Consider the following 27,862-nt stretch of genomic DNA (forward strand, 5'->3'; position numbering starts at 1 on the left):
TGTATCAAAAAGACATCAGAACTCATGCTGACCCAAATTGAGGGACTGGAGCTCGAGTTAAGTCTTAAGCACTGACCATAAATGCAACCACAACAGTGGTGGGTGCTTACAGTTCTATTCTTGCAGTGAAACTTGTAAACACACAAGAGAATAGACAAAACTTTTCAACAAGACAATTCTTTCTCACCAGAATTAACCCAATATGGTCGAATAAATTTGCATTAACACACAAAAACCTGTACCAGCATGAAGCTCTGAGACTAGCTGTAGTTTTTATCTTACCCTAACCAAAACTAATTTGTAATCAATGCCTTTAAATGATGACAGATATTCATGACCCATGGGATCCTAATGACCGAAGCAGCCCTGGTAGAGATGTGGCTGAGCTTTAAGAGGCCTTCCATTGCAGCGCTGGCTACGGTGTTACAACAGGGTCGCATAGCTTAGCAACCATAGGCAAGGATTCCCTGTCACTGACAGGCCCGCAGAGGCAAATCTCGACTAGGTTTGGCCAGAAGTCAAGGTGGGAACTCCATGCCTGCCCACATCCAAATTATGGTCCCTTCTCACAGGGACAGGTGGGGCATGAGCCGCTGCCATTGCCTGTTAGCCCAGCCCAGACTCTGCCTGGTGAGTGTAGTCCCTGCCTGCAGCAAGGGGCTGTCAGGCATGAAGTGGACAGGAAGGAAGTCAGGCAGGAAGATGAACTGTCCCTAAGTGTGTAAGCATGGCTGTGCATACATGGAGTGTCTCTGTGTGCACGTATGCGTGTCAATTGCTGCCTTTGCCATTGCCACCCACATGCTTGCTCCTGTTCGTGTGGCTTCTCCCTCTAGCCTTTGATGGCTCTCCAGCCCCAACCCTAAAGTCCTGTAAATGACCCAATATTAAATTCAAAAGAGTCATGCTTTGAGTATGTCCCATTATATCAGTACTGTATGTCAGAAAGAGGAAGGACACAAGCCAAAAACACAACAGTACACAGACTAATATAGAATCCTCCTGGTAACTGGAGGGAAAACTGAACCGAAGAAGCTGGCTCCATGCCCGACTGCCCGTGACCAGTCTGTCTTTTTTTTTTTTTTTTTTTTTTTTTTAACCAGTCTGTCTTTTTACAGAAACCAGAGGAAATTGATTCGTATAGAAGTGTCCTGGGACCCCAGTCAGAGACAATTGATCCAGTACAGCTGGGCCCCAGAATGGAGTTTTCTCAGGTACTCCATCTGTGATTCGCACACGTGCATCCACTCAGACTGTCTACAGGTTCACACAGGTTCTGGGCCATCTTACAGAAGAATATCCACAACAGGAAGACAAAACATAGACAGAAAACTTACTGGTCAGCTGAAGGCTCTACAGGGCAGTGTTTCCGGTGGACTTGTGAGATCCCAAATGCTATAACCAGATCGTGGGGACCCCCAAGAGACCACCATGGGGCCTGAATCTCATATGTAAAAGTGAAGAGCCTTTATTCAAGTTTAAACTTCCCAGATTCTCTGTGTGTCCAGCGTATTGGCATGATTAGAGAGCCTCTTTTATAGGTCATACAATTTCTCTCATGTGTACTCAGTACCATTGTTCTGCTTGCTTGTCTATGTCTGTCAATCATCATATCTTTTTCAAGATTCTGTTCTATTCGGTTTCCTTCTAAAGTCACTTGGTGATTTTATTAGAACTTCTGTGTCATGGAATAAGTGTGAGTAGCCCAGAATTATATGAATATGTTGTTGAAGAAGTATACATTTACAATGTTGCCAATATCATGCTTTCTTTTGTACACATGTATGGGATATTTTAGAATGCAGTGACCTATGATGGTGGGCATATTTACTCAGGAAAAGTGTGCCATGATGGATCCCTCCCAGAAGAGTCTCTACAAAGATGTGATGCTGGAGACCTATAGGAACTTCATGTAATTCTGAACTTTGCTCCATATTTTAAATTAATGGGACTTAACTGGTTCTTGATTATTGATATTCTTCTGTAATTTTGACTGAGAAATAATAATGAGATAAGCAACTCAGGCATAGTTTTTAAGGTCTACTGATGTTAGTAACTTAAATTTTGTACAATTTCAACTAATGTATCATACATTTTCTTGTATTATATTTTAGGCCACATTTGGGAAGGCCATAATATTAAGGAAGATTATCAAAGTTCTAGAAGACATGGAAGGTAATTTTCTTGTGTAAGTGGATACAAATGTGCCTCTGAAGCAATTTTAATTTGTTGTGGAAGTGTTAAAGCAAAGCAATAGTGTAAATAAGCACAGCTTAAAATGTATTGATGATTATTATATTCTCATAAAACCATGTACCTCAATGTTAGGTAGTAGATATGTGTTTACAAGGCATTGCTTTAAGCCAAGGAAATCATGCTTTAACAAACAGCACTATTTGAATCACAGCTGCATGATACATCTTCTAGTCTGTTTAGTTTCATACCATTTAGACATTGTAAAAGGTATACATGTTGAATTGGTGGTAAGTATATGTCCAAAACCTTCTAATAAGCAAAGAGTCCATAGTAAAGCTACTGTTACCCATTTACTGGTAGTGACTTTGCTAAGTTTAGTGAGGGGGTAAGTTTATGAGTCAAGAAGTTTGTTGTGGAGAAACTTTAATCCCTATGCCACCAGTCTTTGAGGACAACAGAAAGTCAAACTGTGTGAATGCAATGGGAAAACCTATCATTTTGTTATTCTTCCTTTACTAAGATCTATCATATGTCACTCTGAATACAAGCTATGTGAACTTAAGGATATGGAAAGACACAACATACCCACCCTCTCTCTCCAAGAACTATAAGATATTAGTATTCCCACTTTGAGTAGACTTGGTGAATGTGAAACAATTTTACAATTAATTAGTTTTCCAAATTCATTAAGAATACATCAATAAACTCACACTGCGAAAAACTCTATGACTATTGGAATGTGTAAACACTTCTGTTTGTCCTGGTTCACTCTGTAAATACAGTATCTCACTGTATAGGAAAATGTATGAATGGAATAAGTGTGGTAAAGCTCTAAATTCCATTTTTCTTTAAATGTGAAAAATATTATATAAAAAAGATGCTATAATTGTAAACTATGTAATAAAGGTTCTTACCATCACAGGTATCTTCAAAGATGCAAAACAACCCTTATCAAAGGGAGATGCCATGGATGTAAACAAACTGATAAAAAAAGATTGATTCCTCTTTACAATTAGACCAAATCATAAAATTAATTCATACAAATATAAAGTCTCAACAGTGCAGTGAATGCGGTAAGGCTTTCACGTGTGCCAGTTCTCCATACAGGTAGGAAAGAAGTCATACTGGAGAGAAAGTCTTTGAAGGCATTCAATAAAGGAGTTTATGCCTCCTGTAAGGAGAGAAGAGGAAATTGCAGGCATAAAGACTGATTGACTGAATAGGATGAAGCCTGTAAAACCCTCAGGATCCCAGAGTGATGGTGACTCCACATGACATCCAGGTTGTCAGGAGATCCTGAGACTTAAACAGAACTCACTCTAAGGCTGGGGCAATCAGGCATTTACTGAGTTGTGGAGTATGGAGGAATTGTTAGGGAGGGAGCTTGGGTTTGAAAGCCAGAGGATCAGATGACCCCAAGAGCAATGCTTGGTGTGAAGACAAGCTGGCTCCTACTGCGCTTTCTATATTCGTTCAACTGTTGTGGGTCAGCACCCTTCATTTCACTCTTTCCTTTTATTAACAACTACATGTAGCTGCCAGTGACAGCACCCAGCAGGCTCCAACTTTGTGGTTCCCACTTAGACCTTAAAACTCCTCAGCACCCACCCTGTCAATCCCAGAAACCTACCTGGCTGGCAGGAGTAAAGATATTCAAAAGAGACATTTATGTCTTACCATATGACTAACAACTAGTGAAACAGTAGACCCTATGAAATTCTCATTTCCTCTGGAATCTTATTCTGGAAAAAGACTGAGTCCTCCTGATGAGAATGTGTCTACTGAAGAAACATTTAATCCTTTTTTTTTTGTTTTGTTTTTTGTGACAGCGTTCCTTTGTGGCATTGGAGCCTGTCCTGGAACTAGCTCTTGTAGACAAGACTGACCTCGAACTCAGAGATCCGCCTGCCTCTGCCTCCTGAGTGCTGGGATTAAAGGTGTGTTCCACCACTGCCCGGCACATTTAATTCTTTTATAATGACCTTGCAGGAAATACAGGAACTGAGAATGTGGGAAGGTTTCAGAGATTCATTCATTTAGAAAATTCATATGGCTCCATTAGGTGACTTTTGTAAATATTTTCCTTTCTATCTAAACCTGATAGGACCCCAAAGAATGAACTTTTTATTTTACATTTATATCATGGTTCCAAATAAGTCAAATTGAATAAAAATCATTTTCCATTTTCATCAATAATTTTTTTGGGGGGAGAGGAATGGTCTTACTACAAATCCTGGATTGGCCTGTAAATTATCTATAGACTAGGAAATAGAGGCCATCAGAGAGCTCTGCCCAGCTTGCCCCCTGAGTGCCTCCAGGTCACAACTGGATAACTTGGTTCTATGATGACTGGTTGAGCCTGGTTGATTAGGGTACCCAGGACACAGGTTCTAGTTCTAACTCTAGTAACAGAAGGCCCCCATCAAATATAGCCCTCCTGTCTTAAAGTCTACTGTTTTACAAACATGAGCAATATTGTTTTGCCTTATCATTGAGTCTGTTATAACTTATCAAGGGACCTGGGCAGAGTTCTGTCCTTATTCCACAGATGAGGAAGCCTAGACTCAAGAGATAAGTGTTTTTTTTTTTTTAAATAGTTGGTGCGAATGCTCATCTTACTCATTCTGTCATTCTAATGCTTCATTAAATGAAGCTGAAGTCAACTAAGGCGGGCATGGTGACACAGGCCTGTAGTCACTGTACTTGAAAAGTGGGGGCAGGACTTTCAGGATTTCAAACCATCTAAGGTGATAATGGTCAATGAGTTAAGGCAGGAAGACCAAAGAACCAAAGATTTGCTTGAGCTAGTGTCCACAGTCTTCACTGTGTTCCAGAACTTTGGGGTCATGATATCAGAAAGTGTTAGTTGAAGTATTTATTACCCTAAGTTTTCAATTCTTGATGTTACCTGTTGAAAGTCACCGAGGTCACTTCTTGGCCAGAATCTTGTTGCAGAATCTTGTCCAGGCGTGGAATTCTCCTGAAGCTGGGAGATTTAGCCTCAGGCAGGGATGACCTCCTAATTGCATATTCACTGCCACATGTTCAGCCATAAAACCATATACACACAACCAACAGAAATGGACTCAGCAGGTTTTATTCAGATATTTATGCATACCTAATCACACATGCTAAGTAAGGAAGAAATCAGAAGAATTTGGGAGGGGATGGAGAAAAGACAAGGAAGGGGATAAGTGATGTAATATATATATAAATATGTATTTATGTGTTTGTGTATATGTATTAGTGTTATTTTGTTTGTAGTTTAACAAATAAAGCTTGCCTGAAGATCAAAGTGCAGAGCTGAGTACAAAGGTTAGGCTGTGGTGGCACACATCTTTAATCCCAGGACTACTGAGACAGAGGTAAAGGGATATCTGTTAGCTCAAGGCCACCCTGGGCTACCTAAGACTGAATCTGTCTAAAACAGAACCAGAACTCACACAAAGGTTATCCAAGCACTTAGGATCTGATGCCTTTTAGTCCAGCACTAGGGAGGTGGAGATAAAAGTTATATGGTTGGGCAGAGAGAGGAATATAAGGTGGAGAATACAAATCAGTTCAGTCTAGGCAGTAAGTCTGAGTCTTGAAGAGGCAGGATCACCCTTTCAGTCAGAGCATTGGTAGAGGTGAGAACTCTCTATTGGCTGACCACTCTGCTTCACTGATCTGTCAGCTTCCATCCAATATCTGACTCTGAATTTTTACTATTAATACCAACTAAACTTCATGCTATATCTAGAGCCCACTTTGAATTCACCAAAAAGCCATTTGCCTGTGGCTTTGCAGCTATAGGCAGAACTCAGAGCTACAATATGCCAGAGTGTAGCTGACTACGTTTTCCTTTCTTGTCTCATGGTGGGCTTTCCCTGATCTCCCTTCTCAGGCTGCTGCCTTGAAATCTGGTGATCTATTTACTGTTTTATGTAGCGGCAGTCAGCCTTACATCTTCATTGTCATTATCGGCAGATTTGGTAAGACAATTGGGAATTCTTTTTAAGTTTGAAGCCTGTCCTGGAAGAAGCCCTTGTAGACTAGGCTGGCCTCTCAAACTCAAGAGATCCACATGCTTCTGCCTTCTGAGTGTTGGGATTAAAGGCATGTCTCATCACCATCCAGTTCAATTGGGAATTCTTAAAGCAAGCAATTAAAGGAGAAATTTTATCCATGTTAAAAAATGGGACACACAATTATGAAGTCGGGTTTCTGTATGTGATGTGGGATTTCCCTCTGTATGCTTGAATACCATCAATGAATAAAGAAACTGCCTTGGCCTCTTGATACAGCAGAACTTAGGTCGGAGGGGAAAACTAAATGGCATGCTGGGAGAAAGAAGGCAGAGTCAGGGGGATGGATCCACTGTTGGAGATAAATGTGCTGGAACTTGGCTGGTAGGCCACAACCTTGTGGTGATGCACAGATTAATGGAGATGGGTTAAATTAAGATGTAAGAGTTAGAATGAGAAGTTAGAACTAATGGGCCAAGCAGCGATTTAATTAATAATTTCTGTGTGGTTATTTTGGTTCTGGGCAGCTGGGACAAACAAGTGGCCTTCCTCCTACAAATATATGATATAAATATGGCCAATTAAATGAAGAAACAATCAACTTACCCCAAATTGATATACTGCTAATTATCATTTTAATAAGCCTTGATGCTGCCTTGATAATTCTTAGTTTATCTCTTAAAAAGTTGCCTGATATAAATGCCAAGATACAGGCCTTAGAAAAACTTAATAAAATCATATAAAGATCACAGAGGTATTCAAATCCAGACAGAGAAATTTAACACAGAACCATTTTCAGCATTGCATTATGAGGTCTGAGAGGAAAAGAACCAACGTTTTCAAATAACCAACCTTAATAAATCCAGTAACCTTACAGGAATTGCCAAATGATAGAGGCTGTGTAAGAGCTTGTTGGACTTCTGTGGCAATGTTAGATTTAAAGAGATTCAAGGAAGTAATAATCTCATATGGCATGCATTCACCTTTTGTGAAGCAGATGTTAAACTTGTGGGCAACTTGGAATAGAATTATCCCTCAAGTTTGGAGAGACTTGTTTACAGCAGTCTTGGAATCTGGTCCACAATTACAATGGCTTTCTTTTCAAAACAAGAACTCTGAATCTAATCTTCTTTGTTAGCTTTTTCATGTTATCCATAACAACTTGTAACCAAAACCCTAAATAATGACAGACATACAGAATCTACTTTGGGGAATGTATTCTAAGTTACTTCCAGCTAATTGGGGGCACTGATAATCTTATGAGAATCCAAAGAAAATTTAGGATTGTGGTCATCCTGACTGGGGTATTCTGTGAGGCTAGCCAACAGGTTTGAGGCTGTTTTGGATATAGAACTCAGAGGAAACTGCAACAGAGGTACTCTAAAATGTTGGAACATCTGGACAATCCCTTTCCACTGGAGAATTTTCAGGGGTCTCCCATGATCAAACCTTATTATTTTTTTTTAACCCAGAATGAATACACAGCCTCTCATTTCCTGTGGAAACAAAAGCAAAACTTTTTCTCCAAAGTAACATATATTTGACTTAAAATTTGAAGTTAAGGCATTTTCAAAATATATAGGTTGGATTAATCTAGCAGCATTTATAATCAACTGTCTTTTAGCAGCTGTTGCTTCTTCCTTTGCAGTCAAACAACTCAAAGACAACACAGTAACATACAATATCCAGATTCTCTGTGTATTTTCCATCTTTACATGACTTTATTCTTTTGTTTTTGTTTTTTATTTTTTTGTTTCTTTTGAGACAGGATTTCTCTGTGTATCTTTGGCTGTCCTGGAACTTACTTTGTAGATCAGGCTGGACTCTAACTCACAGAGATCTGCCTCTGTCTCCCAAGTGCTGTGATTAAAGGCGTGTACCACCATGCCCCACTACTCTATCTCTCTCTTTTTTTTTTAGGACTTTATCTTTTTTCTTTTCTTGCTCAAACCTACATATATTTTTAAACACATTATAAACCATTTAGAATTTTTTATCTGAATCTGTTTTTACTGTATCTTTATATTTTTCTGACCACATGAATCTTGATTTTGCTAAGCCATATGGCTAGGATCAAAGCTCCAGCTTTGTTGGCTGGCCCCACACCATTCCTTAACTTCACGGTGGAGGTACTGGTGGGAGGCACATTACTGTCACAACTTTGTGGAGTTTCTAGGTCCATGCTACCACCAGGAAGCCTGATGTCAGCTATTCATAAACATCATTTAATTGTTTGGTGACACTGCTTCTTAAAAGAGCCTCAAGGTTTTTTGCTACTAACACTGAGTTAGGAAGCCTTTCTTAAAGGGGCTTCAGGAGACTACAGGAGATAATACAGTTACTAAGAAACTGCACTTGACTCTATTCTTATCAGTCTAGAATTATTTTTTAAAGCATTCTTAGTGGAGTCTTATGTGGGAATTCTTGCCAAACCTTTGGGTGCCATTTTTAGATGGAAATTTCTGTCCTGTCCAGTCCCGTAGCCATTCAGTTCTAAAAAAACACACAGAGGCTAATATTAATTATAAACTCTTTGGCCTGTTAGTTCAGGCTTATTACTAACAGGCTCTTACACCTTAAATTAATCTATAATTCTTGTCTATGTTTAGCCATGTGGCTTGGTACCTTTTGTCAGTGAGGAATTCTCATTTGCTTTCTCTTTATCTGACTGGTGACTGACTCTCTGCTTTCCTTTTCATAGAATTCTCTTAGTTTAGTCGTCCTGCCTATCCTTTCTGCCAGGCTACTGGTCAATCAGTGTTATATTAAAATAATACAAGTGACAAATCTTTTCAGTGCACAAGAGCATTACCCCACAGCATCCATTCACTTGGTATATGGGCAAAACTAACACACCCAAGAGAGGACTGTGATATCTTAAGAATCTAAACAGGCCCAGTAAACACTGGCTTCTATCTTGATGGTAGAAGGACCAGGTGCAATAACTTCTCTGTCACCTTAGAAGAAATACTTCTGAATTACACAACCCTAATATTTCAATGAATTTCAATGAGGTAGAAGTTCCTTGAAGTTTGGCTGGATTTGTCCCATCCTCTGATGTGCATATGTGTTATCAATGAGATCAAAATGGTTGCTTCCTCCTGCTCACGTGGTCCAAACAAAATAATGCCATCAAAATAGTTCACCAATGTGATATATTTTTGAAGACAAAGGTGATCAAGATCCCTTCAATTTAGTTTATGACACAGGGAGGGTGAGGCAATATATTATTGATGTAAAACTGTGAAGAGAGTCCAAAGCCATCCCTCCTATAATTTTAACTGGACTGGTTAGTGCATAATTAGAAATTGAAACATTTAGCTTTTGCTGAAATATTAATCAATACACAGACTTGTTCTCAGAATGTGTTTTCATGTTACTTACAATAGAACAGTTAGGAGTGGGCTTACTTCACATTACTTATTATTGGCCACTTTTGTTAGTCAATTAAACCATGCTTTTTATGCCTTAATGGAAAAATATGGTTTTTGTCCCTTAGGGATTGTTTTTGTTCCTCATACCATCAAGAAAGAAGAACAATGTTTAGAATGTGATGATGATAGTTCTGCGCAAAGTGTTTAACACACTGATTACATCCATAGAGTTTCTCTCCTCTGTGACTTCTTTCAAGCATGTGAAGACTACTCTTCTCTACAAAGGCTTTGTCACACTGATTACTTTAACAGGGTTTCTCTCCAGCATGAATTCTTCCATGACGAAGAAGATACTGCTTCCTTGTAAAGGCTGTACCACACTGATTACATCGATATGGTTTCTCTCCAGTATGAATTCTTTCATGATTCTGAAGCATGCACTTCTGTGTAAAGGCTTTACCACACTGATTACATCCATATGGCTTTTCTCCACTATGAATTCTTTCATGCCTGCGGAGATTAGACTTCACTGTAAAGGCTTTATCACACTGATTACATCCATAGGGTTTCTCTCCACTATGAATTTTTATATGGCTGTGAAGATAACTCATCTGTACAAAGGTTTTACCACACTGACTGCATTCATAGGGTTTCTCTCCAGTATGAATTATTTCATGACGCTGAAGACCTCTCTTCTCTAAAAAGGCTTTACCACACTGATTACATTCATAGGGTTTTTCTCCAGTATGAATTCTTTCATGTCTGTGAAGACGTCTCTTCTCTACAAAGGCTTTACCACATTGATTACATTCATAGGCTTTCTCTCCAGTATGATGATTTCTTTCATGACAGAGAAGATAACTCCTCCTTGCAAATGCATTACCACATTGTTTACATTCATATGGTTTCTCTCCAGTATGAATTCTTTCATGCCAGAGAAGAAAAAGCTTCCTTGCAAAGGCTTTACCACATTGATCACATTCATAAGGTTTCTCACCAGTATGAATTCTTTCATGTCTGAGAAGGGTATACTTCTCTGCAAAGGCGTTACCACATTGATTACATTCATAGGATTTCTCTCCAGTATGACTTCTATGGTGAGAGACAAGATTCTTTTTCAGTGCATAGGCTTTACCACACTGATTACATTCATAGGGTTTCTCTCCTGTATGACTCCTCTTATGACAGAGAAGATTCTTATTTAGTGTATAGGTTTTGCCACATTGATTACATTCATAGGGTTTCTCTCCAGTATGAGTTCTTTCATGAGCACGAAGATAACTTTTGCATACAAAGGCTTTACCACATTGATTACATTCATAGGCTTTCTCGTCTGTATGATTTCTTATGTGAGCGAGAAGAGTCTTCTTCAGTGTATAGGCTTTGCCACACTGATTACAAACATAGAGTTTCTCTCCAGCATGACGTCTTTTATCTATTTGAAGGTAAGTGGGACATTCAAAGGCTTTGTCACACTGATGGTATTCATACCTTTTCTCTCCAGTTTGAGTACTATGCACTTGTTGAAGACTGTGACATGGAAAGGTTTTATAAATTTGATTATATTCATAGTATTTTCCTTCCAAATGACTTCTCTGGTGGACTTTAAAAGAGGAATCAGATGTAAAGGCTTCATCATACGGATTACATTCAAAGAGATCCTCTTTATTATTGGTTGTTTCGTGTGCTTGAAGATACCCTCCATGACTTCTAGATATTTGACCATGTTCTTCAATATTATGGTCTTCCCATTTATAGCCTAAAATATAGTACCAGAAAATGTATGTGACATATTCTAGAAATTAGGCACAGTTGAAATTACTATATTTCATGAATCTAAGAAATATGCCTGATTTATCCATGAGATTCTTCCTCTTTCATATTTGAAATCACAGAACAGCATCTAATCTCCAAGAAAGACTTGTACTCTTAAGTTAAAAATTGACAAAAAGTTCACATTCTTACCTATAGCAGTGAGGTTCCAGTAGGTTTCTAGCATCACATCTTTGTAGAGATTCCTCTGGGAAGGATCCAGCAAAGCCCACTCTACATGAGTAAAATTCACATACACATCCTCATAGGTCACTGCATCCTAAAGTATCCCATATGTGATATAATAAATGAATGTTGACACTGAAGACATTCTAAATGTATACTTCAATGAAGACATATTTACATAATTCAATATGTTCATTATATTTTGTGACGTGGGCCCTTAAATACCAACTCAATTTAAAGAAAAGGGATAAGCAGGAAGATGCCTTCCATATGTGCCCACTGAAGAGAATATAGCATTACAGGAGAAATGCCTTATAATATACACAGAGAGACATGAAAACAGAGTGATGACAATATTTAGTGTCCACCTGTAAAATCTTTCAGAATAATTAACTTCAAAAAAGAATAGACAATCTGGCCCTGGTGGTGCACTCTCTAATACCAAATCTCAGGAAGCAGAAACAGCTGAAACTCTGATTCCAAAACCAGTCTGGTCTATATGGAGATTTCCAGGACATTCAAGGGTACAGAGACCCCATCTCTAACATAAAATCAGAAAACACTCAGTGGCTCACTCAAAATTTCTCCATACACTTAAACATTCACTATAATTCTGTACTTTTCTATCATAACCTAGAGTGATTTCTTTTAAACTGTAATACTAATAATTCCTAGGAAGGAAAACATTTCTACAAAGTTAGTTACAGATAGATGAAAGAGATCTCAAAAGCACTGACAAAGTAAATGTGAGTCTACAGCAGTAAAACAACAAAAAGTAATGAAGTATATAAATATGTATCAGCAGGTAAAATCACCTGTTGGTTTTGAAGAGGTCTTAGCTCAGCTCCCAGCATTCACTGGAAACTCTATTCCTAACTCCAGGTCAAGAGAAACCAATGCTTGTATCTGACTTCAGTGAATACCAGGAAGATCAGTGAAACAATCCATATATGTATATAGTCAAAAGAGTCAGACATTTGAAAACAACTTAAAAATGTAAAAACATATACAAAGTTAGGGATAATGTTAGACACCTGGAATTCAGTGAAAAAAGATCACTATTAGATGCAAGATTGCATTCATACTATATCTGATAAATGACACCCCCTGCCAAAGTTCAAAAGTCGTAATTTGAGTATAATTTAGCACAACAGCAAGAGTATAACATACAAAAACACATCAGATAAGATGCACCTAAAATATTAATGTAAAAATAATAGGAAAGAAAAATGGATTAGCAAGGAAAAACAATTGTTTCAATTTTACCTTAAATTATTTAGGAATGGAGTCTCTAGTGGAGGTAATGGTGTGTCTACAAGAGAAGGGGGCTGCTCAGTTTCTACCACACAAAGAAGTGTGGTGAAAAGCACAGAAATCTTCCCCAGAGACTATGTTCTCAAAAATGCTTCTATTCCTCAGTCACTAATGAAAGCCTACACCAAAGACAAATGCCCAGATTTTTCATTCAACCCTTGATATTGTGTCACAGGTCATGATATACTAACAGTCAAACCTTGATGCAAAATTTATTTAGCCTAATTTCAAAGATGCCCATTGTATGTAACATTCCCTACACTGTTGAAATGCTCAAGGTTTCTCTTGACACTCAAGGCAATATCTTGACTGTGACATCTTGCAATATGAAAACATGAATTAAATCTATTCACTAAACAATGCCACAGACTACACATTTCCCTTTTTAAGAACTAAGGAAAGATTGGAGAGAATGGCAAGGTTGAAACCTAACAGGGCAAATGCCAAATCCTGCAGCTCTGCGTCACACACCTGGGACTTCCGTTTCAAAGGGCATAGATGACTATTTCTCCTTGCAACTTCCCATACATCTCTGTCTTTTGACACTTCCTACGTGCAGATTCTATGACACGTGCCTCAAAGTTTGCATATCTTACAATGTTATTACCTCAAAATGCAACATAGACTTCATCTCATGACTTCATGGAAGGAAGTCTCACAGTACCAACACTTGAACTCCAAGCTCTAGACCCAATACTAAGGGGACAGGCTATTATTATCATTAATACAGGGTGTCCTTTAACCCTATGTGACCTCAAATAACCTGTGTAATCAAGATAGCACTGAACTTGACCTTCTGCCTTAATTTACAAGTCTTAGGATTAAAGGCTTTATCCACCACTGTGAGCTTTAGGGCTGAAACATGTAAAGAGTTTAGCAGGGCTTCCTTGTTAAGTGACAGACAAAAGGAAATAAAAGATACGTGAGAGCTGAACACACTTGACAAAGGAAATAACAGGAACAAAGACTTTAAGGGGAACGTGTCTGACAAACCACAGCATAGAAGCACGCTTAAAGCAGTGCCAACACAACACTAGGAAAAACTGTGCATCTGGGAGGAGTTGGTTTTCCAAGGGACTTTACTATCAGGCCTTCAGCTTTGAGAATAAATACTGCATATAAGAACTTGACTAATTTGTTATTTAGATCTCTGGCACTAAGTGATTCAGTGGTTAAAGAGCTGTTTCTGAGGATCCAGGCTGATTGCTTGACACCTGATGGACACTCAAGGATCAGAAACTCCAGGGCCAAAGGATTCAATGCCTTCTTTCAGGATTTTTCAATTGCAGACATGCACATGGTACATGGACATACATGCAGGCAAAATATCCATATAGTAACCATGAAATATTAATTCACAAATAATCTGACTGCTGAGTCAGAACATGAATATTTGGAGAACTAGAGATGTTGTTGGTATTAGAATCATAACACCTGAGTGTTTCAGTGGTTAGAAGCACTTGATGCTCCTCCAATGGACCTGGGCTTAATTTCCAGTATACATGTGGTTGCTCCTGACCACCTGTAACTACGATTCTACTCTTTTTTGATCTCCATGGAACCAGGCATATACATTATACACAGGCATATAAGCAGGAAAACCATGCAAAAGAGGCAAAATGGAGAATTAAATTGCTACTAAAATGAAAATGATTATAGAATCTGAAGATGTAACTCAGTTGGTAGCATACTTGCCTAGCACACATGAATCCTTCGGTCCAATTCATATTACATAAAGGGGACAAGGATATTGTGGTAGCTTAAAAGAAAATGCTCCCCAAATGTAGTGGCACTATTTGGAGGGGTGACTTTGTTGGAGGAAGTGTGTCACCCAGTGTATCAGATCACTTCCTGATCCCTTCAAGATATACAACTTTCAGGTACTTCTCCAACACAATGCCTGCCTGCATACCTCTTTGTCCTACCATAATGATAAAGGACTGAACCTTTGAACTGTAAGTCAGTGTGGTGATGTCTTACTTGTATTCTACAAATAAACCTTGACTGAAGATCAGAGCCTCTTGTTAACCATAGAGGTCTGGAGGTATGTACAGACATATATAGTTGGGCGGAGAGAAGAATATAAGACAGAAAGAGACAGGAAGTCAGCTACTGTTTTGGCTGAGGACTTAGCAAGGTAAGAGATAGCTGTGGCTTGCTCCTTTCTCACTTTGATCTTTCAATCTTTGCCCCAATATCTGGCTCTGAATCTAAATTACAAAGACCAATTAGAACTTGAGCAGCAATTGGTGCCCAACTTTACAACATGAATACACAAAAGAAGCTGCCGCCTGTGGCTTTGCACCCACTGGCACACGTGGGGACGCCCGCCAGAGTCACGACCCCACTGGCTACTTTTCTTTTGTTTTTTTTCCCCCAAGCTTCTGAACGAATTTGGGATTTTCCTACAACAGTCTCCAACTGCCAATCAATCTCCAGAAGCACCCAGGTTCCTAATTCACAGAACTTAAACACCCTAGACCAGTTTTACTGCCTTTGGGTAGCTCCCACCACGCACACTTCTTCGGCACAATCCTGTGTATATTTTTCCAACAGCCAGCTCTGTCTACCGCATGGGTTGTGGGATTTCTATGAACCACCGCCTTGAGCTGCTGCCCAATAGGTAGCTGCCTTGACACTTTCTCAGGCTACATGCTAGCAGCTGCAGCTGTCCTCAGCCAGGCTGTGCACTGTGTTTTCCAATTGGATGGGCTGTATAGTGGCAGCCTCACGCTCCATCAGCAGATTTGAAAAAAATTGGGAATTCTTAAAAGGCAGAATTAGTTTAAGAGTTTTTTTTTTCAGCATTAAAAATGGAAACACAATTACACTGGAGAGTTAAGTCTGCATGATTATACAATACATGATTTAAAACTGGAACAATTAAACCAATTAAATAAAGGGATAATCAACTTGCTGGGACTGACATAGTATTTATTATTTTGATAATTCTTGGTCAATTTTTAAGAACATTGGTTGATATTTGTGCCAAGATACATGCCTTAGAAAAACTTATTAAAACAGAGAGATATTTAAATCCAGACAGAGGAATTTAATAGAGAACCAATTTTAGCATTGCATTATAAGGTTAGAAAGAATAGTCTAAGGTTTTCAAACAACTAACTTTAATTTATCCAGTCATCTTACAGAAATAACTGCCAAATGACAGATATTCCCAAGGCTGTGCAAGAGGTAAATGGACTCCTGTGGAAATGTTAGATTTAAGGAGATTCAAGGAAGCAATAGTCTCATATGGCATGAGTTGACCTTTTGTGAAGCAGATGTTAAACTCGTCATCAACTTAAAATAGATTATCCCTAAAGACTGGAGAGACTAGGCCCCCATACCAAATTTGGTTCATTCATTTCCTGTCATCATGGAGGAAACTCCTTTACAGATCAATTAAAGAACCTAATACCTACTGTAAGAAAGCATACTGCGCTGGATGATAGAACAGCTGTAGAACAGAGAACAAAAATTTAAGGAGAAATCATAAAGTGAGTATGCTCGCAAACTTCTATAAATTAACAAAGAGCAAAATTTAAAATATGAATAAAAGACCTTGCCATTTAAGGCAGAAAATGTAATACCATTCACTAACAATGAAATTGACAAATTATGAGTAGAAAGTAAACCTTGCAAAGAATGTGCAGTAATTTTTTAGGCAAGATTAGCAACAAATATCACAAATGCAAGAGAATTCAATGTATAAAGAGAACTAGTTGGATCTTTCCCACATTGTATAGGGCATACCAATATCTAGTGCCCCTACATTCTATACTGATGCAAATAAATCAGAAAAGACAGGTTATAAATCAGATATGTTGCTCAAATCCCTTATGATTCTCTCCAAAAGTCACAATTATATGGTATTCTCATGGTATTAACGAGAACCTCTCAACATAGTTACTGACACAGAAAGATGTTTTATATAGTGAAACCACTGAATTTATACCAGACAATACAGAATTGACTTTATTATTTATTCAGTTAAAAGAAATAATCAGGAATAGGAATCACCCCATATTTTATAACACAAATCCAATCCCATATGTTTTTCCTGGCCCTCTAGCAAAAGGTAATTAAGAAATTGATCAACTATTGATAGGAAATGTGCTTAAAGCTTCAGAATTTCATAAAGAAAGATCATATAAATATCAAAGATTAAAAAAAAAAGATTTTTCTACCAGTTGGCAACAAACCAAGAAACTTAAAGTAAATATCCTTCTTGTTCTTTATAAAACCAAACTCCAATACCTGCAGGAAGAAACCCAAAGAGTACTCAAAGGAATGACATACAGCAAATGGATATCTTGTTTTGTAGAATTTAGAAAACTAAAATATATTCACCACACCATTGAAACCTATTCAGAATTTCAATGGACTACTGCTTTGAGTTCAGAAAAGGCTGATTTGTTAATCACACATTTTCTGGAAGTTATGGGCATCATGGTTATACCTCTACAAATTAAGACTGATAATGCTCCAACATTCTAAAGAAATGAAAGTTTTTTTTTTCTTTTTATAATATAAAGCATATTACAGGTATACCACACAATCCTATAAGGCAAGCAGTTATAGAAAGATCACGAATGGAACTCTAAAAGATATGCTAAACACAGAAAAAGGGGTAATAAAGACCCCCAGAAATAAATTGCACAATGCTTTACTAATTTGAATTTTCTAGATGCTAATGAGAAAGGAACATCAGTTGTGGAGAGACATCGGATAATAGAAAAAAACTATAGAATTAAATCAGCTGGTATACTCTAAACATGTGTTGTCCTCAGAAGAGAAACCAGGACATGTGTTACATTGGAAAAGACATTTTGCTTTTGTTTCCACAGAAGAAAAACTATCGATAGCATGAAAACTGATAAAGATTTGATTTGAACAAGAGAGATCTCTTAATTAAAAGTGAGAATAGTTCATCAAACATGCCCATTCAAACAAAACTAACAGAGAACACTAACAAATGCTTTCCATTTGATCAGACATAATTTGTCATAAAAGAACCTCCCCAGGGGGCTGGAGAGATGGCTCAGAGGTCAAGAGCACTGCCTTCCAAAGGTCCTGAGTTCAATTCCCAGCAACCACATGGTGGCTCACAACCATCTGTAATGGGGACTGGTGCCCTCTTCTGGGCTGCAGGCATACACACAGACAGAATATTGTATATACAATAAATAAATAAAAAAAAAAAAAGAACCTCCCCAAATTAGGGCTGGGGAAGGGTTTTGTTTTTGTCTTTTCAGGAGAATGAAGGCATCCAGTTAAGTAATCTGAAGACGACTGGACAAATAAGACATCTGAAGACAAAGGATGAATATTCCAAAAATAATGTCCCAAGAAAAAGAACAGATTGGCCTACTGCTATATCACATTTCCAACAGAACAAAATTTTATAAATGTTCCCAAATGTATGCATCTGCTGTTTTCTACAGACACCTAGTGCAAATGGTCATTTTGTAGGCCTAATCCAATAAAATACATTAAAGCTGGCTTTGGATTTGGAGTGTGGCTCTCTCTTTCTCTAAATTCAAGAGTGTTTGTTAAGGCAAAATTCAAAATCTCTGTTTTATGTCAGAAAAGCCAACTGATATGGGAGAAAAGAAAAACTAAAATTAGGAGATTATTTTCTTGCCAATAAAAATGTCATAATCTTTGACAACTTTTCTTAGGATATATATATATATATATATATATATATATATATATATATATATCTCAAAACTTGTAAGATACATACACACACACTAAACATTTTTCATGTAGTAACAGTCATTAGAAATTAGAGAAATAAATAATTCTAGAAAAAGGCTTCATCTAACTTCCTGTATATAACTTTGGATTTGAATCTCTATCAAGAAACTAGGAATTTAGGTTTTGTACTCTGCATGTATATAAATAACTAAGTATAGTCCTTTAACCTTTTCGAGATTTGCTATATATGACATCTAAAATATTCAAGTTTTCTATAGTGAACTAAGAGCATGTCTACCAGTGACCGTTGAAGTCTACAAAAGGAGGATTCGTCTCCACAATGACAATTCTACCAGAACTATGATAACACTACACTATGCTGAAATACATCAACTAAGGATTGGCTTTGGACTACAAACTGCTCAGGAAAATTTTGAAATGGCTAGCTAAGATGATCCAGTCATACAGACTACTTTAGCCAGGACCTGAGACACCCTGCACTTTCCCATTATGCAGAGACTGGACAACAAATGATATAGCTACCTCTCCCAGGACATGATGTTTAACCCAAATTTTTCTTTTGAGAATTACCTAAACATACTGCTGCCCTCAGTCAGCAGAAAGTAACTTTAAGAACATGACATCAATATTCCCAAGAGGTAGGGTGGGTGGTTTTCAGTCTTTCATTGGGTTATGGATATTTGTTATTGTTTAGGAGGGTTGGTTACACGTTGATATTGGTAACGGTCAGAAAAAAAGTGAACAAAGGAGATTAGATTCAGAGATCTTGTTTTGAAAAGAAAAAATATATAGACATAGGATATAAGGGTAGATTATTAAGTTTACTCTGAAAAGACAAAGGGGGATATAGAAAGAAGATAAAAAGGTAGATTATTGAATATACTTTTAAATAAAAAGCAACTACTTGTTTTAAATATTTTACATTGAAATGGATCTTTGTATACTGATACAAATTAAAGACTATTTTTAGTACATACTGTACACACATTTCTAATCTTGCTTAAGTTATTGTACCTATTCAACTCATTTAATAATGTAATGCAATTTTTTTTGTCCTTGAAAGTCATTATTACCAACTACATAGGATGATAAGGAAATGCAGGTTAGTTACCAGCTACCTATTACAACCAAACTTGAAGTCATATTAGGTATATTTCAAGGTCAAACAAGATATATTTTAGATAGACAGGTCATCTTCAAACAGTTCTGAGATCTATAGGATATGACATTTAAGATGTTTTAAAAATATAGGGTCTTTTCTTTTTCTATGTCAATGAAGCATGTCTCTTCCTGGAAGCACCAGTCTACTTCAGAGAAAATGATGGGCATTGAAGAATCTCCACATGAAGTTTACTTTGTGGCAAAAGGTAGCCATTGGGAAAGAAAGTTGTCCTGCCTCAAATGTTGACAGTTTGCTATACTAATTGAACAAGCAGGACACAAAATAAAGGACTGCTGAACTTTCCCAATACAAGGTAGGACAGCCCTTCAGAAGATCCTGCCTCACAGAAAAGTCTGTCATATGTGTTATGCCTGTAGGGCAAAGAAGGGTGCCCCAACATTGTAGAGGAACCATGGATGATTGTCTAGGCTACCATCTGTTTCTGCCATTTCTCATATTCTTTGGAAGTGGCTTGCTTGTACTTCCAGCTTATTCAGGTAATATTATATCTATCTTAGGTCTCTGATGAAGTTGAAGATTTTATAGCTATAGTTTTCCTTATTACCAGATTCAGAAAAAAAAAATTTCACTAAAGAGTTATAAAGTGTATAAGGTTGAGAGACATTAAAAGATAGTTTTGGTAATACAAATTAGAAAGTAAATTATGTACAACCTTTTGGACTCATCAAAAGAGGGTAGATATACAATGTTTTCTCTAAACTTGTTAACTACTAATGAACTAGACATTGTTGATATATTTCTTATCTGTATTATACATAGTTATTGTACTTATTGTATACAGTTTTTCTTATAATAACCTTTTTTCATTTTACACAAAAAAATGGGAAATGCGATATCTTGTTTGTACTCTACAAATAAAGTTTCCCTGGTCAGAGGGTAGAGCTAGCCAATATTTCATCAAGGAGGCATGGGTGTCTGTATAGGTAGACAGGAAGTGATATGGCTGGGTGAAGAGAGCAATACAAGGTGGGAGGAGATAGGAAGTTGGACATTATTTGGACTGGGAGCTGGCAAGGAAGAGTTAACTGTGGCTTGCTCCTTTTTCTCTATGATCTTTCAGCACTTGGGCCCATATCTGGCTCTGGATTTTTATTATTAAGACCCATTAGAACTTGTGCATCAAGTAAGCCACCACAAGTAAATGTTTTTCTTTATAAGAGTTATCACAGTCATGGTTTCTCTTCACGGCAATAGAAACCTCAACTAAGAGGGATAGGGATGCCTGTCATCTCAGCACTTGAGAGGGTAATCTGGAGGGATCAGAAGTTCAAGGTCCTTCAAGGTACACAGAAAGTTTGAGGTCAATCTGGGCTATGAGATCTTGCCTCAAGAAATAAAAACACAAAGAGAATCACACAAGACTATATCCCAGGATAAAGAAGAGCAAAGCATTTTGGATACATGTCACAAAAGTGTTATGAAAGCTCACATATGTGGAATGGGTATTGATTTTAATTCTAGTCAAAAGAATTGGCATCCGCAGTTTGTGTACTAAACTCTTGTCTTCAGCAGACTCCATATGCACATTCACAGCCGAGTTTACAATCTCCGTAAACTGTTTAAGTATAGCTACAATGAAGCTTCAGTTTCTGAATGTTATTAACAGCAGAAGACAGATACATGTTTATCCTGGAGGAAGAAGACTTTTACAATGTCCCAGGAAAGGCTGGACCTAAAGGAATCAGGAATTTACTCTCCAAAAGTAAGAGTCTGTAGGATCAAATAAACTGTGCTGGTTTGTGGAGTTACACCCACCAGATCACTATATAATATTCTGGCTCTGAAAATGAGGTATTGAGTATTAGGCTAAACACTGCAGCCTGTAGAACTGAGGGCTCAGTAAAATTAACCCTTTAGTGAAAGGCCTTTGTCAGATAGGCATGGAGACCTGACACCTGTGATCTTACTAATTGGAAAGTGGAAGTAAAAGAATCAGAAATTTAAGGCCAGCCTTAGTCCCATGAGATCCTATAGAAAGTCTCTCTAATGTAACACATGAAAATGCCAAATGATTAAAAGGAGCTCTGAGAGAAATGGAGAAAGATTGCCACACAAAAGCACTTCAGCTGCATTCTACTAATTATATATTTGTTAATACCTATTCAGAGCTTGAGATATTCGTCACGATTTGGATCAGGTTAGTATTGAACTTCCTGCACCTGCTTTCAAATGGCTAGGATGACAGGTCTGAGTCCTCATGCTAAGCTAAATAAACGTAGTGATTAAATCAAAATATGATACAGAGATATATGGCAACGTCTTGAAGAAAAGCAAAAGTAATAAAAAAGTGACATTAATTTCAAAATCCTTTAACTCTTGCCAATGAAAGGTCTCACTGTGACTCAGGAATCACTACTCTGTCTCCTATTAGTATAGGACAACTTTACATTTTAACTCTGAAGGATGCACTGTGGAATTTGCATAGCATATGTCCTGGTGAGATCTTGGTCCTATATGAGGAAACAGTGTTTCCTGTATTTGGAACAAGGTCTCATTCTGTGCTGCAGACTTGCCTCAAGCTAGAGACCTCCTGCTTCCACCTTTCAGTTTCTTGGATTGCAGGTGTGAGTCATCTTGCCCGGCTGAAGAAAGTTCTGTATAAAAGCTGATGTGGCAGCAGACAGTCTACAGTGTGTGAAACACTCAGTTGTGATTGCAAGCCCACAGGGAAAAAATAACCAATGTGGCTTTGTTGCTCAGTCAATATGTCCGTAAGTATATAAAACGAATATGAAGCTCTTCAAACAAAATACATCCAAAAGCGATGAGGAAGAACAGTACATATTTATCAAAGAAATTATCTGCCATGATAATGTTTCAATTTCCAGCATCTATTTCCTAAACACATGGGTACCATCATTTGTAAAAGAAACAAACCTACAGGTTGAATGACATGGAGACACTGACAGTGGAAGATGTCAATACCCCACTATCATGCATGGACAGGCCAGCCCCACAAAATCTAAGCAGAGAAATATTAAAATCACCACATGTTAAAAAAAACCAAATGTACCTAAGTGATGTTTACAGGGCATTTCACAAAAACACAAAAGAATACACATTCATCTCAGCATTGTAAGAGGACCCAAACCTTAGCACTGATTCCATAATAGAAAGGCCATTCAGGATGTAAAACTCAGCATATAAACAGCACCACACGCCAAAACTAAAAACAAAGGACTAATCCATCCAAGTCCATAGTTAAGAGAAATACTCTAAATGAACTAATTTTACTTTTTACCTTCTGCAGTTCTGCTTCTGGCTAACTGTTCCTGTTAACTGAAGTATGCCAACCCAAAACATGGTTTTTATACTTAAAAGCTCATCCTGAAAGAGGCATAGGGCTGGCTACATTGTAAACCCACACCTCAGAAGTCTTCTCTGGTGAATACCTATATTTCTAGAGATTTTAGAAGGGACCTCAGAACAACAGGGCTCTCAGAGCCCTTTGGAGGAAAGAGAGGTGCAATGGTCAGGGGACAAATACCACGTGGGCAACCTGAGATACCAGAGGTCCCTAGGTGTCTCTGTTAGCATTGTCATGCTATGGAGAGGTACCATGACCATAGAAAGTCTTTAAAAAAGAAAAAAATTTAATTTTTATTGGCTTTCACTTCATAGGCTTAGTTCTTTCTACTCATGACAAGATAGACAATACCCAATAACTCTAGAAACAGAAGGGAAAATTAAATTGCATGGCTCAAACTGCCAAGAATCCTGTTGCTCTGCCAGTATACCCTGGAATGTGCCTCTCCTGCCTGTGAAAAAAGGGACTTCTAATTCTCATGTGTCTGGTTCTTCTAGAGAAAGAGGTCTACACTGTCTTGGACCTGCAAGGTGCATTCTTCAGCTTCATTGGCAGTGGTGAGACAACCCATCTTCTCTTTTAATGGACTGACCCAGTGGGTAACAAACCTGGACCAGGTGCCCCAGGAGTTAAAGACACTAAACGCAGAGTTCCAGCTCTTCCTTCAAAGGTTTCCTGGGAAAATAGATTATATCGGGATGACTGGGGGACTCCTGCAATTAATAGATAAAGTTTAGACAAGGGTCAAAAACTTAACTGTCCGTACAAACCTCAGAGTTCTGGCCAGGTTAAAAAGAATAAACATGACAAGAAAATAAATAAAAACTTTAACAAAACTCTCATTAGAGTCTACCAAATAAGGGGTAGGTGATCAGCCTCCTTCCTTTGCTTTTCTTTTGCCAGCTGTACCTGATGTAATGAAGGATTATTTTTGAGAAAAATCCCCCATTGCTTCCAAGGCTCCGAGAACAACAGCTGGCAGAAGAGTTTAACCATCACTTTTTCAGGTCACTACAGCCCTCCCCTCCCCCTCAACCCTCCCTCCCCTCCCCCCAGCCCTCCACTATGCTATTAATTGGACTATCCTGGACACCCAGCTGACCTCCGAGTCCACCTACACTTTCTCCTGTGCCAGTCCAGAGTCAAGCAAGAAACCAAAGTGACACTGGAACTAACTTAAAAACAACCCTAAAGGGTGATTCTCTCCACTCCTATGGCGAGAAGAAGCCCATGAATCCACCATACCCAGGTCAAAAAAGTAGATGCCATATTTGCTGCCAAATGCATTTTCTATGCACTACAGACCCCTTACAATTAGGTTTCCTTGATCTCTAAGTCTCTTCCACTTCTTTGTCTACCTCCTCCCGAATCTGATAAAACCCCGCTGTGCTTAGACCTGGACTTGGGAACTAAGACAGGTTCAGGAAAAGTATTACCTAATGTAACCACAGAACAGCAACTCATATTTATTTTCACCTCTGCTTATTGATGCCCAGTTTAAATGTTGGATTGTATTAAAGAGAGGAAATATATGAGGGCTTATCTTTTGAACTAGAAATACAGAGTATATATTATGGCTGGGCCTCTGGTCATCGGAATAAGGGAGTTTCCATTCCAAAGACTAGGTCTGTGAAACTGAGGCTTCCTGGAAAACTTCATTAAAAAGATTCTGGTGTAGAGAAAACAGGAAATCCCCGCAGAATCAGTCTCTATGCCACAGGAAGGGACTATGCAGATGGTCTTAATCATTTCCACCCAGACATAGGCCATGATTGCTAGTTGTGCTAGACACCAGGCCCAAATCATATACTTCATAAGGATAAAAATTAACCAGACTGTCAGCCAATTGGTTGACAAGACTAGTCGAGAGTGGGGACAGGGCAAAGCAATGTTGTTCTTCATGGGCTAGGGCATCAGGATAATAATATTACCAAGAACCTAGGGCTGACTGTTGAGCATGTAGCAATGGTTTGCCTGAATGGGCCTCTTCTGATGCTAAAGAAAGGTTGATCAGGATCTGATGGTAGCAAAAGCTTCCATTTCTGAGTTAAATCAACAGTTAAATTCCATTATAAAAATCATCCTACAAAATTGAAAAGATTAGACTGACTTATCATGACATAAAGTAAACTATGTACGGTTTGGAAAAAAAATCCTGTTGTGCCTATGATAACTGATCAGGAGAAATTTAAAAAAATATTGCCATTGTTAGGGAAATGGTTGATACCAGTCTCCCTTCTCCTTGTCTCACAGGCTAACTATACTTGTTATCAGCACTGGTGGGGCCTTTAATTCTCATACGCACTGGATTAACAGTGGGGCCCTTTACCTTTAACTAGAATAGGATGAGACAATGGCTGACTCATTAGCTAACTCCAGTGAGAAATTTAACAGATCCCAGACCTCAGTAGACCCAGAACTTAGGATAACTGAGTCCGTGATGGAAGTGCCATTCAGGCTGTAAAACATCATGCAGACAGCATCACCTGCTAAAAATAAAAACAAAGGTCTAATCCATCAAAGGCCATACTTGTTGGAAGTCTTGAAGATGTACTAACCTTGCTTTTTAGTCTGTTGTTCCACTTCGGCTATCTTTTCTTGATAACTGAAGTATGTCAACCCAGAACAGGTTTTCTGGCTTAAAAACACATCCTGAAAAAGTCTCAGGGATATACTGGGATCAAGAACAACCTGTATAGTTCAGCCCAGATAATAAGGACTCTCTATTGGCTTAAATACATGCCCCAACAGTCTTCTCTGGTGAATATCCCAAAACAAACACATCACAGAACTTTCTCCAAAACTGAACACTTACTCAGACACAAAGCAAGTCTCAGGAGATGTAAGAAAACTGAAATAGCTCCATGCATCCTACCAGACCCCGACATATAAAAGTGGAATATCAATAGCATTGTAAGCATCAGAATGCTTTCAAACTCATGGAACCTGAACACCTCTCTAATAAAATGAATAATGAGTCAAGGTAAATATAGAGAAGTGAAAGACTTTCTAGAAGTAGCCATGCCACAGACTAAATGTTTTCTCAAGAAATCAGTCCAACTGGCTGCTCTTCCAGAGGTCTTGAATTCCATTCCCAGCAATCACATGGCTGCTCCCAATCATCTCTAGTGAGACCTGATGCCTCAACGGAAATAAAGGCATACAAGCAGACAGAGCACTGATATACATAAATAAAGAACTAACCTTAAAAAATTATTTCTAAAACTATGACACCCACAAGATTCATCCTTTACTCTTTGATTTAGTTTTACTTGATTTGCCAGGACATGTACAAAACACAGAGAAACAACGTGTCAAAATATGACTCTTGTGATGCGGTGGAGCACTATAACCAAACCAACTCTTTTAACTGAAGGAGTGAACACAGTGATAGAAGGTTAGTTCATTCTCATTGTGAAAGGAAGCATCATGGCGTGCATACACGTGGCTGAGTGTTATATCCTGATACACACGCAGCCAGGCAGAAGGAAACACGTGCCTCGCCCAGAGATTGTGAATCCTCAGAGCCCACCACACTGACACACCTATACAAACAAGACACATCTAACCCCACAAGGGCATAGCTCCTAATTTTACACAGTTTCACTAACAGGGGACCAAGCATTCAAAGACAGGAGCCTGGTGGTGTTCAACAAATATACACCATTACAGGAATTCAACCTAAGAAGAAAGAGCTCTAAAGGAAAGGAGTGGAAAATTAAGCCAACGAGAGAGGAAAACACAGAAAGAGAGTTACAGAGAGAGAAAGGCACAGAAAGAAAAAATTTATTTCCTTCAAATGAGGAGCGCCAACTCGCCTAGCTGGGTTACAGACGTCCTTAACATAACCTTCCCTAGCCTATCTAAGAAGAGATTAAACAAGCCTGTATCTTTTCTCTGAGTGCACAGCATTATCCCTTGCGTAAGCCTGCATCTTTTCTCTGAGTACACAGCATTATCCCTTGTGTAAGCCTGTATCTTTTCTCTGAGTACACAGCATTATCCCTTGCGTAAGCCTGCATCTTTTCTCTGAGTGCATGGCATTATCCTCCCCTATCCAGTTCCCTCAGAGAATCCGGGAAACCTCAGGGTCTCCTTGGGCATATATTGCAGATAACGCGGTCTGGAAACTACATTTCTTTCATCTATCTATCTATCTATCTATCTATCTATCTATCTATCTATCTATCTATCTATCTATCTATCTATCTATCTATCTACTGTGCATACAATATTCTGATGTATGCCTGAAGGCCAGAAGAGGGCGCCAGACCTCTCTACAGATGGTTGTGAGCCACCATGTGGTCGCCAGGAATTGAACTCAGGACCTTTGGAAGAGCAGGCAATGCTCTTAACCACTGAGCCATCTCTCCAGCCCCCCCCTTTTTTAAACAACAACAACAACTTTATTTCATGCACATTGGTATAACGATGTCAGATTCTCTTGAACTGGAGCTGCGAGGTGCCATGTGGGTGCTGGGAACTGAACCCGGGTCCTCTAGAGGAGCAGTCAGTGCTCTTAATCATTGAGCCATCTCACCAGCCCCTGGAAGCTGCATTTCTAACCGGGTAGATTTGCCACCCAAGGTGCAAAGGTTTAAAATTTTACTTCACTATTTTGGGACGGGGTTTGAGACAAATAACTGCTGTATACTGTGTGCATTCACGGCTACCCTGGAGCAAGCTCTGTAGACCAATAGATACTGTGTGCATCCACGGCTACCCTGGAGCAAGCTCTGTAGACCAATAGATACTGTGT

General features: G+C 38.5%; 1 protein-coding gene and 1 pseudogene across 2 annotated transcripts in view; one reads left to right on the forward strand and one right to left on the reverse strand.

Annotated features, from left to right (window-relative positions):
- The window catches only part of LOC101984273, a 398,439-nt pseudogene that overhangs the window by 38,015 nt on the left and 332,562 nt on the right, over window positions 1-27,862 (forward strand).
- Window positions 8,133-27,862, reverse strand: part of LOC101989836 (zinc finger protein 431-like) — a 257,504-nt gene continuing 237,774 nt past the window's right edge. Inside the window, exons 11-12 of one of the 2 annotated variants that reach the window (XM_026777884.1) lie at window positions 10,425-11,012; window positions 8,133-10,337 (exon numbers count right to left, since the gene is read on the reverse strand). In XM_026777884.1, coding sequence (XP_026633685.1) covers window positions 9,883-10,337; window positions 10,425-11,012 — 1,043 coding nt within the window. In that variant the 3' untranslated portion in view covers window positions 8,133-9,882. Of the gene's footprint in view, window positions 11,337-11,542; window positions 11,670-27,862 lie in introns of both variants that reach the window. The other variant, XM_026777885.1, reaches the window with a different exon arrangement.

This window comes from Microtus ochrogaster, unplaced genomic scaffold (assembly GCF_000317375.1).
Source record: "Microtus ochrogaster isolate Prairie Vole_2 unplaced genomic scaffold, MicOch1.0 UNK89, whole genome shotgun sequence".
Taxonomy (NCBI): Eukaryota; Metazoa; Chordata; class Mammalia; order Rodentia; family Cricetidae; genus Microtus; species Microtus ochrogaster.